This window comes from Triturus cristatus, chromosome 7 (genome assembly GCF_964204655.1).
Source record: "Triturus cristatus chromosome 7, aTriCri1.1, whole genome shotgun sequence".
NCBI classification, from domain to species: domain Eukaryota; kingdom Metazoa; phylum Chordata; class Amphibia; order Caudata; family Salamandridae; genus Triturus; species Triturus cristatus.
Genome location: NC_140590.1, coordinates 1,694,370,666 through 1,694,386,169, shown reverse-complemented (window position 1 = coordinate 1,694,386,169; position 15,504 = coordinate 1,694,370,666). Strand labels below are relative to the sequence as shown.

At 46.8% G+C, this 15,504-nt stretch overlaps 1 protein-coding gene across 1 annotated transcript in view; it reads left to right on the top strand.

Moving 5' to 3' along the window:
- The window catches only part of LOC146812790 (uncharacterized), a 266,004-nt gene that overhangs the window by 143,679 nt on the left and 106,821 nt on the right, over nt 1-15,504 (top strand). The window contains exon 26 of the mRNA XM_085619906.1: nt 4,449-4,585. Within this exon, the coding sequence (XP_085476032.1) occupies nt 4,449-4,585 (137 nt within the window). The remainder of the gene's footprint in view (nt 1-4,448; nt 4,586-15,504) is intronic.

The following is a 15,504-nucleotide window of genomic DNA, read 5'->3' as shown; positions in this document are numbered from 1 at the left end:
CCTCTCAGCCTACCTTCTAATTGGGATCTTAGAAATCAGTAGAAGATGAAGTCAGGCCAACTGACCAGGTTTGCTCATTTTCTGCCAAGCCTATCTAGCAGCATTCATCCTTTCTTTTTTGTCTCTGCCCCTCCTTTTAGAATACTGTCCCTTGCAGTGAATCCCTTTCCCTTAAAGCAACATTCTCTGACGCTTCCTCTCGCAGCCCTTTAATTTGTTGACTTCTGGCTTTAGCAAGCCGTTCCTCTGAGAAGTGTGGCGTCTTGAACTCTTATTCCGTTTAGGATGGTGAATATCCCTTGTTGTACTTAGCACTGCCACCCCTTACTCCAATGTGTATATGTTCACATCCTTTGTGTACCCTTATAGGAGTGTAGTTTAACCATGTGCTGTTATGGTTGGCAGTGTCTCAAATGTCTACACTCTGCCTTCTTAATTTTACAACAACCAGTTATATTGTGTAACCTATTTCTACCCAATATTTGGTGAAGCGGCTATGTTTTCTAGCATACAGCACTCAGATGACCCTAAAGAAGTTCTTTAGAAACCGTTCTCTGAACAAGGTTCAGGTGAATGCTGGTCCACTCTCGCATAAACCGAATCTGTCATGTCATAGTGAGCTATTTGTTGGTAATTGAATCCCCAGATTAAAACAATAAGCCAAAGCTTATGAGATGGCAAGTAGTGGAAACATGTTGACATTTCGATCTCTCAGTTAATTAATAAATGAGACCATCTCAGGGCTATGCTTAGACAATAACCCCTTTGAGTCTAAATAAGAGAAAATATAACTTTTTTTAATAAACACCTCAAATACAAGATTTAAATGATTATTTATAGCCAACAGAGCATACATGAACACACGTGAAAAAAGTCACACTAAGTGACTGAAAGTGAGGTGTGACCAAAACCAATGTAAGAGCATTCCACAATCGAATAAAACCACAGCAAAGTCATGATAGCGCTGTCCAAATATTTCTGGACGTGTAGTCAGAGCACAGACAGGCAAGCCTAAAAATGCAAACACAGACCAATCAAAGTAAAAAAATATATAACCGCACAAGCAAAGCCATTCTTACATGGTCCGAGGATTACTTCATGCATATGGGTGGGGAATTCCAAAACTACACCTAAAAAGATGCCATTACTTAAATGTGTAGCACAGTAGGGGACGTTACATGAAAAATACTCACAGGACAAGAAGACCATCAAAAGACACCAATCAGTGCTGTAAAATGGCTACGCCATGGCCATCAATAATAAGTACTAAATAAATAACAAAATTGATAAGGCAAACAATGGTACAGAATTGACTTACCCATATTGTGATGCAAAGTGAATAAATCGGGGCATGTGCCACTGGCAATTGCTCTTGGATCAGCGCAGGAGTTAGTGAATCGAAACAAGCAATAGGTAAGCAGTGGCGGAGGCGTGCACAGTGACCTAATCACAGAAGTAAGCCATCTTGGAAGAACCCATGCGTGAATGCCATATTTGGCCAGTGAATCATCCCCGATAGGACGTGTTAGAATAAAGCAAGAATCAAAAAGAAAAATGTCAAGGATATACTGAAACAAACATGTCCACCATTTTGAGACCGGGCGATCCGACTTGCACTGAAGGCATTCCTTCCCTCTGTCCGGGGAAGTGTGGTGCAGGTGTTCACGGACAACACCACCGCCTTGTGGTATTGCAACAGACAGGGCGGGGTGGGGTCCTGGACCCTATGTCAGGAGGATCTCTACGCCTCTGGACATGGCTGGAACATCAAGGCATCACCTTGGTGGTTCAACACCTGGCAGGTTCTCTGAACGCCAGGGCGGACGAACTCAGCCGCCGGTGCTTGATGGATCACGAATGGCGTCTGCACTTGGACGTGGTGCAAGGTCACTTTCAGCAGTGGGGAGAGCCTTGGTTAGATCTATTCGCCACCGAAGAGAACGCGCAATGTCATCAGTTCTGTGCGTTGGAATTTCCAAGGCGGCACTCACTCGGCGACGCTTTTCGTCGCGAGTGGAGTTGCGGTCTGTTGTACGCCTTTCTGCCTATACCACTTCTGCCCAAAGTGCTGAAGAAGATTCGGCGCAACCGGGCCCAGGTCATCTTTGTGGTTCCGGATTGGGCACGAAGATACTGGTATCCCGATCCGACTGCCTCTTCGGGAGGATCTTCTGTCGCAGCAGCAGGGGAGGTCCTCCACCCGAAACCTGTCCAGCCTCCACCTCCATGCGTGGAGATTGAGCGGCGACAGTTGGCAGCTTTCGATCTTCCTCCCAAAGTCTGTGATATAATTCTGGCAGCCAAGCGTCCCTCCACTAAGACGGTATACGCCTGCCGGTGGAACAAGTTTGTGGCATGGTGCGCAGCAAAGTCTGTGGATCCCCTTTCTGCCCCTCTTTCTGAGGTCCTTCTGTTCCTACTGTCCTTGGCCCAGCAGGGCTCTGCTCTGGGCACTATCAAAGGTTGTCTTTCGGCCATCTCTGCCTTTTCTGAGGCTTCCAGATCAGCCTTCTCTCTTTAAGTCCCCAGTTGTTAACCGTTTCCTGAAAGGCATTACGCACACGTTTCCTCCTGTGCCGTTCATAATGCCTCAATGGGACTTGAATCTTGTCTTGACCTATCGGATGTGCGCTCCTTTTGAGCCCCTTCATAACTGTCCTTTTTGTCTTCTCACTCTAAAGACTGCTTTCCTGGTAGCTCTCACCTCTGCCAGAAGAGTGAGTGAGCTCCAGGCTCTTTCTTCCAAACCTCCTTTCCTTTCTGTTCATCCGGACAAGGTGGTTTTACAGACCCGTCCTTCTTTCTTGCCAAAGGTTGTCACACCCTTCCACATCGGGGAGACAATCACTTTGCCCACCTTCTTTCCGCCTCCGCGTCCTTGGAAAGAGGAAGAGAGGCTCCACCGTCTGGACCCAAAACGTGCGCTCTCGTTCTACCTGCAGTGCACACGACAGTTCCGGGTGGATGACCAGCTTTGTTGGGTACGTGGGTGCCAAAAAAGGTCGGGCTGTGCACACGCAGACCATCTCTCGGTGGGTCGTTCTCTGCATCAAGGCCTGTTACTCGTTGGCTAAGAAGGAGCCTCCTGTGGGGCTGCGTGCCCATTCTACCAGGGCGACGGCAGCCACTACTGCCTTGGGACACGGCTTCCCTTGCAGGACATTTGTCAGGCAGCTACGTGGGCCTCGCTGCACACGTTTACCAAACATTACTGCCTTGACAGTCGGGTCCGGAGAGACGGCTTCTTTGGCCATTCTGTTCGCCGTGACTTTCTGGTGTAATCTCTTCTCAGACCCACCACCGGGGTTGGTATTGCTGGGGTAACTATTCTAAGGTTTCTAAAGTGAGGAATCCATCACTAACGTGTCTCTTTCAGATGCACAAGTTACTACTTGTGTAACGATATATGTGTAAGAGACATTAGTTAGTGATAGATTCCTTACCGCCCCACCCATCCTCCGCGTTCTGCGAACTGATTTCTAGTCTTAAGGTCAGCCCTTTCAGGGCCCTAGTTTCTTGGCACCAGTGGTCCGTTTCTTGCATGGGTCTGCGTTCCTGGCGCGGAAAGTGGTGTACAGAACTGACTTCAGCGCGCATGGGTGGCGCCTAAGTAGTCTCCGTGACGTCATCTCGGCGCTTACGACGCCACCGACGGGCGTGGAGCCGCACAACGCCACCTACTGACGCGCAGGGGTACTGCTAGCAAAACTTTCCAGATCCAGTCTGACGCCTGGGGATATTCTAAGGTAAGGAATCTATCACTAACTAATGTCTCTTACAGATATATTGTTACACAAGTAGTAACTTGTGCATCAGCACTATATTGATACTCATTCAAAAACTATGGAATCCACAGAAAGACAAATCCACCGGAAGAAAATAATTGCTTAACTTACATAATTATATTCCTGGTGGATGCATAATCCTGGTGATTGCTCACCACCCACTCTCCCCCCTCAATGAGATAGTGCTGTGACTAATAAAATCCCAAGATATACAAATCTGTTATGTGAAGTATAGCTATCTGGGATCTCTTGGATTCTATCTGCACAACTTGTTGTTGAGCAGAAAAGATATTCTGCAATTGGCATCAGCACACCAGTTGGCAGACACCTAATATACTCTAGTGAAGTCCTTTCGGAAGCAAAGTCATTTCTGGAGCCATTTGACGCCACCTGACGTCCCTGAAGTGTCACCGGTGCGAAAACAGATTCCCAGACCACTCTGAAGCCTCCAATGAGTATTTGCAAGGTAAGAAATCTGTGGTAAACTCATGTGTCCCACTGAAATATCGATACTGAAGATAAATGACTTTTTCTTCTTGGTCGTTGTGGTGGACCAGTGTTGTTACTTGTGGCAGATGTGTATATTTGCTGCTGTAAATTGACAAGTACCAGACTTTGAATCCAAGTTTGATAGTCTGATAAACTATTTGTTTTACTTTACAGAAGTGGAAGGCAGCTGGGTCTCTGCTGATGCTGCTATGTCTCCTGATGGTGCTGACGTAGAGGACTTGAGCCCTGAAGGATTGGTGTTTGCCATTAGGCACATTCAGGAGGACCTCTCCCACACTCAAAGAGACAGAGTAAGTATAAAGGTCTGTCTCACTTCTGATGGATACATCTTCCACAGATTGCTTACCTTAATAATTATCTTTCTTGGTTTCAGACTGGTCCAGAAAAGCTTTTCCTCATCAAAAATTCTCCAGCACTGCCATCAGTGGGTCATGTAACATAACGTCTATTTGTAAAGCGTACATTCACCCGTAGGCATCTTGGTGCTGAATGACAGATGTTTATTATTACCCAACTCAATGGTACAGCCAGGTGTCCCATGCAGCTTCAACTGTGACTTCCCCTTCAGCATAATACCACCACCTCCTGCCTCTGAACAAAACAACACATAATATAGGTCAAAAAGTATGCTGGTATCAATTCCTTTTTTCCATGCTCCATCAACACAGGTTCTGAGCTCTGTCTCATAGTCTAAAAGACAAAAAATCCTCAGTGTGTTGATGACAACTAGGCCAGCTGTCTCCTCAAAGTGTCAGAGTTAAAAGCTCATCACAGATGCTGCAAGAAAATTACCCTTTTAGACTCACATAATAGCTGCATGTAGTGCCTAGACTCACAGTATGACTGCTGCCTTTAATTAATGTGGCTCCATGCACTGGAAGCAAGAGGCCGAGTTGTTTTTGGCTCAGGAACATTGGGCAACACCCAAGTCCTCTCCTTCAACTAGGGACAAATAATTTTTCAGGAAATTATTTCCCATGAGATTTTCTCATATACACAAAGTTAAAGAAAGTTCATGCTCCTAGGGCTGTCTGGAATTTCTTCACCCTTTTCTCACTCTTGACTGTCCAGGACAAAATCAAAAAATTGAAATGGCTCAGACCAAATATTCTGGGTCCATCGATCAACCAGGTGCAGGTTGATGCCTTCCAGCTGGCTATACTGAAACTGTTCAGGATAGATTTTCTACCCTTGGGTTCCGGTGAATCCATCAGCTCTGACACTGTCTCCATGAGCTTCGACCTTGGTGCTTAAGAAGTCATCAGGCCTGTCAAGGTGCTGTCACTGTTCGGTTGGAGACTCCTTCTGCATCGGCACAGACCTCTACCATGGAGCCGACTACAATGCAGTGAGAAAATGAGAGAAAGTTAAGGTGACTTAATGATGTTCCCTTGGCAGAGCACCTTTCTTGAGCTATTGATTCTGACTTATAGCTCGAAAAGCATCTGAAGTCTAGGAGCTGACTTTGGCCTCTGTGGATGCAAAGTTTAATATTCTGAGTGAGACATTGCAACCCTCCTGCTCAGTTGTGGAACCCTTTCGTCCATTTAGTAAGGTCTTTTGGGATCATAATATGTGTGCTTGGGGCTACCCCTTAGGTGTCCAGCAGTCCACTGATAGATTGCCAGATGCCATAACCCTTCTTTGGGTAACCCCCACTTTTTGTCCTCTCACCCATCTTCGGATGGGTGAGAGGACCAATGTCCTTCCCAAAGCATAATCCAAATGCGTTTCCGCATCCAGCACTTTCCAACAAAGGGTAGGAGAAACCGGTCTCATTAGGCTAAAAAGCCTTTGCTTATGGCAGCCTTGTATTCCGCTCTGCTAATACCACCTGACTCCGATCTGATAAGCTCAAACCTTGTAGGCTTTGGAGAACATCACGCCGATCAGCTTGCAAGACTACCTGATAAAGCAGTTTACAAGCATAGTCAATGACAGATTAGACTCCCAGTGTGACAATTCTACAAACAATGTGGAAAGATTTGTGACTATTCCAGGGCAATATGGCTCATGCAGAGACCACATGCCTAGCCTGTCTAGACACCCCAGCAACTATATCCCTCCTTTTGGGGCAGGGTTAAATCTAGGGGCGTCATCAACAGAAAAAAATCTCTGCCATCCTCTGTCTGCTCTGCTGCCTCAAAATCGGGCTCCCATGCTCTTTCCTTCCCCTCACAATGACATCTTCCAGTTGAGGGGGGAGGGGTGACTCTGATTTTCCAGCATTTGGGAGACAGTCGCAACGTATCACCAGGTCATCCATCTAATATGAAAGGGCTATACCCCATTCCCTACCCTTCATCAGGACCGCCCTCCTTCGACTAGGAGATGCTGTCTGTACACTCCTACGTTTTGGTGGCAAAAGTCCTTGCGTTGCTTAACAAAGGGGTCATAGAGGCGATGCCTCTGGAAAAAGTGGCCCAGGATTCAATTCCATTTACTAATTGGCCCCAAGGAAAGACAGAGGTCTGAAACCCATCCAAGATCTTTCCGTCTGAGCTTGTTTACTTGGGAGAGCACGTTCAAGATGTTGTCCCTCTACTAAGTCATCTCTCCTGAATACGGGAGATTGATTTGTGTCCCTCCTGTCATCATCTTTCAGTTCTCTGCCCACAGAGCGTTCATGATGGGATCCTGCACCAGCTTTCTACTGTTCAAACAGACTACTGCCCCACATATCTTTAGGTCTCGCCTACGCAGCGCGCATGCGCTGCATAGGATGGCTTTAGCCGTCGCACTGGTCATTTTCAAGCACTGCACTCATGCTTGTGGCGGCATCCACCTTGCGGGAGCACGCAGCGGCGCGCCACAAGCACGAGTGCAGTGCTTGAAAATAAGCAGACTGCTCTCCCAAGCGCGCGCCTCTCTTCGCCCACACGTCCCGGCCATGTTGTCATTTTCGTCTCTTTCGCTCCTTACTTTTTGCGTCTGCGCCCTTTTCTCTTGTTCTCGTTTCCTTATATCGCGCGCGTGTGCATGCACACCACTCGCAGCTGTCTTTCAGGCTTGTTTTAATTACTTTAATGAGCGCGGCGCTAGGGACACCGCGCTCACTTTATTTATATTTTCGCGCACTTTAGGTACCGCGCTTGATTACTTAATTGATTGGCCGCGTGGTCCGCTTTCACCGCACTTGTTTTTTATTGAATTCTTCTGCCTATGTCATTTGCATTTTCAAGGTGTCATCAGTATGAGCAGACACCTCAACAGTAGGATTTCCCCTTTCTTTGTCTCAGCAGCTGCACGCTTGTAGATCTTCTCTTCTCATTTTCTGACAGGTCATGATTTCACCTTCAGCCCTGGCTTTTATTTACATTTGACGACCCTGCACACTCCTGCTTCCTCATCTCCCGGAAGGTGCACCTGCCGTGTGAGATTCTGGTTGTCATTAGCGAGCATCGAATTGTCCCACTATCACCTGCCTGGCCTTAACACCCTTTATGTGCCGAGACCCCCACTTAGCAGATTTCTCACACTAGAGGTATAAATATGAAGATTGAGGAGGGTGCCGATTACCGCGACACAAAATACTTCCACTGTGGTTTAAGACACACTTGTCTGTGTGCTTTTGTTGTGGTGGTTGTCGAAATCGGGTGTGTGAAGCATACCTGAGTGCCTCAGGGAATCACATGTGTATGAGACACTTACTCAGAACCATAACTTATGTCCCCACATCATTTGGCCACGCCCCGCAACCATACACGCCTTCAGTGGCTGCACACATTCCACAGATAACCTCACACCCACTGACGGCATCAGACAAACCATGGGGCCGGTAGAAACAACCATTGACCAACCGTGGGGCCATTGACCAACATGGGTTTTTAGGTCTGGCTTAATCGTGCAACTGTCACCTAACCATGTAACCTCCACCAGAGTTATTCTGCAGTCCTTTGCTTCACACAAATAAATATCCATGCCCAAGCTCTTTACTTGTAATGCTTCACCTTATCATACAATAGTCCTTTACAGCCAGACTGGTTGGCATTGCCAATGCTTGTTCTCCATTTTATTTCAACATATCAGTTCTCAGTATATTTACTTCTTATGTAAAGTGGAAACATTTGGGTAGAACAATATCACTGAGTGTAGCCGTAAACTGAGACTCGTATTAACTAAGCATATATCTGAATGGCAGATCATGCTATTTCACAGACATTAGAAGTGGGTAATCTGAGTACAATGTAGAGAGCAGGCAACCGGAAAACCATGCATAAAATACAGGTATTTAGTGACTACCCTTAAAAAAAGCTTTCTTGGACTTGGCTATAGTTAGAAGCAGGGGTGTCTGTACCTATTTTTACTCTGTGTCGGCCATGCATGTTACAGGAACGCCTCAGCTGGGCTTTGAGCATCACTTAAATGACCAGTTTCAATCTACCTGCATGCCTGTTTGATGCTTTTAGAGAAGCAAGCAGGAAGTGTTAATTCTATACTGCTCTACTTTTCTGGGGTCTCCGCCACCAAATCTTGGGTCTGACCCCAATGACTTCTCCTGTTCTTATTAAATCACCCAGTTTGGCCTTTTCTGTTATTATTCAGTTTGGAACCCTTTTCTTGTCTTAAATGCATTCTTGCTTTGTACTGTTCTGCATTGGTCGTTTACTTCATTTATTTCTAGCAGTCACAAAGACCAAGATGTTTGGTCTAAAAACGTGAGCCCCCTTTATACGTCTCACCTATAGACCGCTTAAGCTGTTTTGAGGACAAACCTACTGTTCCTAATAAAGACTTACAGTGGACTTGGGGGCCAACCCTGGTTCAAGAATCAATGGTACCATCGATCCATGCGTAAGGGAAGCGCCAGGCAGTTGCTCCATGGGCAATGCTAGTCTTCACTGCCGTTTTCATTTTAAGGTGTTCCGTTTGAAGACGTTCTAGATTTATACGAGGCATGTTAAAGCCGTTCTTTCTGTGCAATTTGGGAATCCGCACAGTGCTCTTAGAGGCTGTCCTTGCGCAGTCCGGGACTATAAATGCACGGTTTGTAGTTATCCAAAGTGCAGCAGGTACAGTGGCATCAGGCCTAGCAGTGTGATGGCCCCCTCTACTACAATTAAAGTAGTCTTTTACTCCCGGCCACACCAGATGATGGTGGGGGAATTCCTTGCTTGCATTAAGGTACATGGCACCCTTGCTGCTCCACTGCAAATATACAAAGGCTGACTTGAAACAGCTAATAATATTGTGGATCCGTGAATGGTAGAGCTATTTTAAGCATTTACATTTTCTGAAGAGTGGTGGTGATGGGACTATACGGAGCTTGTATGTTAGTGGTTATGTCCTAACAGTAACGTATAGCATCAGCTTCCAGGCAGTTGTGTAATACAAGCTGCATTTGTTAAATGAGAGTGAATTTGACAGTACTCACTTTTTGATATCTTTTCTCTACATCTGTTCTGTTCAGTACAGCCAAACACAGACTGTAAACAATGCATTATTGATAGGATGCTCTTAGAGCCGTCAGTGATAGGCCACACACACTGGAATAGTGCACCCTATCACACACACACTGGATAATGTGCTGCTCATTAAGTAACAATAGATGTTGTAGTACCCAGGTTAATCTGCTGCAGGGCTAAACACTTATATAGACCTAAAGACGAGACCTATTGGCTATGCCACTGCTTGTTTTGAAAATGTTGGCAGTTATGGCCCTTCACTATGATAATGAGAAATCCATATAAATGCAGCCACCCTGTTGCTGGTCAGGAATCCCCTTCAGTGAATGACAACTCTTTTCCTTTGCTTGGACTTTACCATCGATGCCCAAAATTCCCACCTTTCTGCCAAGCAGAGACTAACCATCATAGGGATGGTACTGGACATGACCCGCGTGAGGGCCTTTCTTCCTCCTCAGAGAATTACTGATATTTATACGATGGTTCTGAGGTTTCTGACTCCACTTCGGATCCCAGTCTGAAAGGCTTCTTTCTCCTTGGCATCATGCCCTTGTGGCTTCTCCTCCTGGTGCCATTTAGTGGATGAGGGCCCTCCAGTGGTGTCTTGTGAAACTGAAACATCTGCACTGGAGCAGAGGGGCTTGCTTGATGCAGGAGCCAGTCAGTTAATGTGAGTCTACATAGGTGAATGGGCCCCTTCAACCTTTTGAGTGATCAGTCTTTCAACCTTATAGAAGCATGGTCTACTGTCATCATGATTGCCTCTTCGCTGAGTTGTCCATATGGATGACGTGACTGCTCTTGTGACCTTGCTCAGAGTCATTGCAGTGCCTGCACATAAATGGACTTGAGTTTCAGTGGTTCTTGTAATGAGGTCATTTCTTCCTTCCAACCCTGGTATTTAAGAGTTCCCCAGCTACATGATGGCTTCACTGAAACTAGAAATGTTCGGTATCCAATATCTCACATTCATAAACCCACACCGATTGCAGTGATGGATTTATTAATACATGCACCCAGAGGGCACCTTCGAGGTGCCCCTTGAAAACATAATAACTACTAGTGGGCTGGCTGACTGGTGTGGACCAGCTAACCACCACAGACAGGTTTCTGACCTACTGCAGGTGAGAGCCAGCACGCTCTGATCACAGAAACAGTGCCTGCTCTGGCCAGAGGTGTTGTCACCTCCTCCAAGCAGGATGGCTAAGTGATCAGTATATCAAGGCAGGAGGCTTCAAAGGCCTCTGCCTCCTTTGACATGCGACCCAAGGCTTCCCCATACAGGGTAAATGACACACCCTGACCGGACCTATTTGACACCAGAACAGGTGGGAAAATTAGCTAGTCAGGATGCTTGTTTCTCTCTCAGGCCAGTATCACCTCTAAGATGGGCTGCCTGATGTGAAAACAAAATTCCACCATGGTGGTTTTGTCGGAATTAGGCTCTCTGGGTCAAGGTTAGGCCCACTACCCACCGGAAATGGTCATATAAATGGTGTTGACACCCGAAAAGTAAGTAGCCCATTGGCTGCTACCTGTCACTCCCTGTAACTCCCCTAAATTGAGTATGTAGGTGGCACCCCTGATGCCAGGAACTTTGATTTGACGGGTCAAGAAGAGAGGAAAAAGAAGAGCTTTGAGAAAAGTGAGAACTGAAGACTGGCTGTGGACTTTTGGTGTCAAACCCTGCGTACCTGCACCAGTTTCGACATTCGTGAACAGCGACTCATCCTGCAGCTGAACAGCTTCCAAGATCTCAGGGAGATTGTCAGTCCTTCACAAATTGCCCACAAATCTCCATTGGAGTAGAGGAGCTGCTTGCGGCTTCCCTGCATTCCACAGGCACTGAAACGCAAAGTCAGGTCTACAGACGTGCCGTTTCCCGCCCAGTCCGACACAGCAGCCGCCTTGGAAGAGGATCCTGTGCTCCTTAAGGTCAGGTCTGTACCCCACCAAGTGAGAGGACACTGGGACCAACCGGAGCGGCACAGGACCAATACCCGAGGTACCGGACCCCTTGCAACAAACACAGGCCGTGAGAGTCCAATTCGGACTCCCACTGCACTGAGGCTGTGCAGCCTTCGAGGAATGTTAGCACCGCAGAGACCCACTTCCAGAGTGGCCCAGCAGTCCTGATTTTGGCCACCTCAACCGGCGAAACTAAAAAACGCAAGCCTCCAGGATGTACAGAGCCCAGCCAACCTTTCTACTCTGGGCCCTTGCGCCCCAGCCCGGGTACTGTTGAAGCATTATGCGCCCCCTTGGGCCCTGGACCCTTGTGGCCTTAGTCCCAAGTTATGAGCTCCTGGGCTTGTCTCCAATTCCCCCTCTTCAGCCTGTTTCTAGGTGGCCCTCCTTCTTTCCAATGGCATAGCGCGCACAGCTACCAAACCGACCAGCACCTCTGCAGCCGGACGCCCCAGAGGAGGTAGCGATTATCTGCAGATAGTATTTTATACCTTGGCCCCCTACAACTCTAAGTCCTGAAGGAGACCCACAGAAACCATTAGGGAAGCATTGCTGCGTAAAGTGGCATCGAATTGAACTATTTACTTGCTTGTAAATCTCATAACTGTAAAAATACAGCTTGATAACAAAGCTCTTGGTATCAAAATTTATATAAAAATACGACTTATTTTTCTAAATTGGTCTCGGATTTATTCTTGTGTGTGTCTCATTTACTGCGTCTTTGAGTTCAGTAAATGCTCAGCGTGACATTCTGATAGACCTAACTGCTCGCCCACAGTACCACAAAAGAAAGCATTTGGGTTATAATTTTCGCTCTGTAAATCAATTGGGGTTGGACTGGTCTCTTTACATAGTGTATCTCGTTTTGGTCCACTATATAAAGAGCCAGCTTCCTACTTGTAGGCTATATTGCAGTTCGTTAAAATGGTTCCAGGTCCCTCAGTGGCGCCTCGTGCCTTCACAGGGCTGTCGTGGCCTACAGTCCAGCATCTGCCGAATGGGCCTTCCCCTGCACCAACCCGGCCAATGCCAGTGCAAGGCCACACTTCACCAGCCTTGCAACAGGCGTTGCCAATTTTTCCTAGTGCAGTGTCGGCTTCAGCTCCAAAGTTTCCCATTACGAATTCTTACTCCACTAGTGGATCTAGAGCCAACACTGATGAGTGCTCACCCTATGTTGCTGACTTCATAAAATCATTGAAGCACAACCTCTGAAGCAGAAAAATAAAGAAATAAATGTTCACAATATGTATAACTTTTGTTGTCTATATTTGCTTGTCTGGACTCTTCTGTTGCTTTGTGATACTCTTAAACTGAAAATAAATTTTCTTATCGGACTCATGTTTTGTACGCTCCGTGGAGTGCATCTTCCTCCTTTTTTGTTAGTTGTAACAATTGGGGCATTTTTGGGTGGTTGCCCGTGGGAGTGTTCACCACAGTACTGGGAACTGGTCAGGGTGCAGACATTTTCTTACCACAACTGCTGTAGCCACTGATGCCTCTTGCACTAGAAGATGACCATTGATGGTGCCAATGTTGGACCCTAAAAGCACTTTGCTCAAGTCTGACCGATGTCATGGTAGAAAGCATAAAAGCGAAGCACCCATCTTGCAACCTGACTCTAACCCAGTGCCTCATCATGCCTAACAGCAAAGGTTCCATTATCTTTTTGGTTCTGACTCTTATCTTGTGTGAGAGCAAGGGACACCACATGATAGTAATAATGAGGGTGATGTGTTATCTCCCTTCCCCCCCTCCCCACTATACTATTGCAGTTTCGTACATTGTTTCACAGAATGCCTGAGGGATTAACACCTTGCCTGAGACAGAGACAGAGCATGACTCACCACTTGGGTCACCAACAATGGGGAGTGCCGTGTTTGCTATATTGATCAGAGGAAAGCTATGGTACTAAAATTACAGGTACGCTCCACTGAGGCCAAACCAAATGTACAGACTGAGATCTTACAGCCTGGGACAGCTACATATAAGCACTTGTTTTCTTTTAACAATGCCCTCACTGATGCTTTGATGGCTACTTGATAAAATCGTTGTCTTGGCTGCCTGTGAATAGGCTGGTGACCTGGTGATCCAGATTTGTGCACCAAGCCCCCTGCTCTATAGACCCTTATCGTGTATGCCTCAACCAGCAATGTCAATCCTAGCTCTTTTTCAACTACTCCTCCAGCCAGGGAGTCCAAGAAGATTGAGGCATTAGACAAGAGCATGTGTTCTTCTGCCAGAAGACCTTATAGCCTCTTTGGCTCAGACGATTCATGATGGACAGGGCACAGCCAAATATTTGGAGGTCTGGATACTAATGATTGCCTGTGGAGTACAGCCAGTACTAGTGTCATACTTCGTTGTCATTCATGGTTGCATTCAACAGGACTTTCCAGCGATGTACTGGCCTCCCTCCTGGATATGTCCATCTTCGGAGGTTGGGCATACCTGTTTTCTCATACCACTACAACTGGCTGTTGAATGCGGCCTCAACACAGTCAGTCGTGAACCACCTCCAATATTGTTGCGGATCAGTGTCAACAAGCTAAAGTTCAACCTGACTCCTTCACAGAGGCTTGCTGTGGTGGCTGCTTAAAAGCAATTGGTCGAGTGTCAGACCCCTCTCTCTTCCAAATCCAGTGGTGACTGTGATGGACACTTATCTGCTGGGCTGGGGAGAACATTTGGGTTGGGGCGAGGGTTGAGTTCAGGGGCCTCTGGTCGCCAGCTGCGGGCCAGCTCTATATCAATCTGTTGGTATTGCAGGTCATCCGTCTGGCTCGGAAGACCATCCAGCCGTCTGTAAGGAAGAGGCTGGTCTAGGTTCTCATAGATAACTCCACCACCCTCTGGTACTACAACAAACCGAGCAGAGTGGGATTCTGGGTCCTTTGTCGGAAGCTCTGCGCATTTGGGAGTAGTTGAATGTCATGGCATTTTTTTGATAGCAAACCACCTGGCAGGGTCCCTGAATGCCTGAGCTTACAAACTAAGCAGACCAACCATCCTTGTTTAATTTACCTAGTGTGGTGAGATTTAGAAAACGCTTTGCACACGTTTCCTGCCCAAACCTTTTGTAATGCCACAGTTAGACCTTAACTTGGTCTTGATGTTTCTCATATGACGTTTCCTTTGAGCTGATCCGCTGCTGCTTGTTGCATCTCCTAACTTTTGAGGCCGTCTTCTTCATTGCGATTACATCAGCTCATTGCATGAGTATACTTCAGGCACTTTCAAAGGAACCACCCTATACCACCTTTTTCCTGGACAAGTTGGTGTTGAGCACTCTGGCGGCATTCTAGCCAAAATCTGTGACTCCTTTCTAAGTTTCGAATCCATCACTCTGCCTGTGTTCTGTGCTCCCCCTCATCCTTCGAAAGCAGAGGAGAGACTTTGCCATCAAAGGAATAATCAACTTTTTGTAGGTTCTCCAGAGCAAGAAACAGATGGTTGTGCAGAAGAGTCCCTTGTCACGGTAGATCGTCCTCTGTATTAGGATCTCCTACACACTGGCAAAGAACCTATACCTTGGAATTTCACCCAGAGAGCCCGTTTCACCAGGGCTAATGTGCCACCACTTTGTTGGCTCGTGCAGTGCTTGCCCTTGCCGTCTGCAACATGTATGTCAGTGCATACATTTACAGAACACTACTGCATTTATTTATAGCCAGGTCCAACGGGAAGGACATTTCGCCCTCCAGACCTTGCAAGATTTGGTCTGAGTCAACTCGACCCTGCAATTGGAGAGGTACTGCTTTGGTGTCTGTTCTATGGCGCAAAACCTACAGTTAGAAATGTTCATCAGAAGAACAAGTTGCCTTTGGTAACGTTTG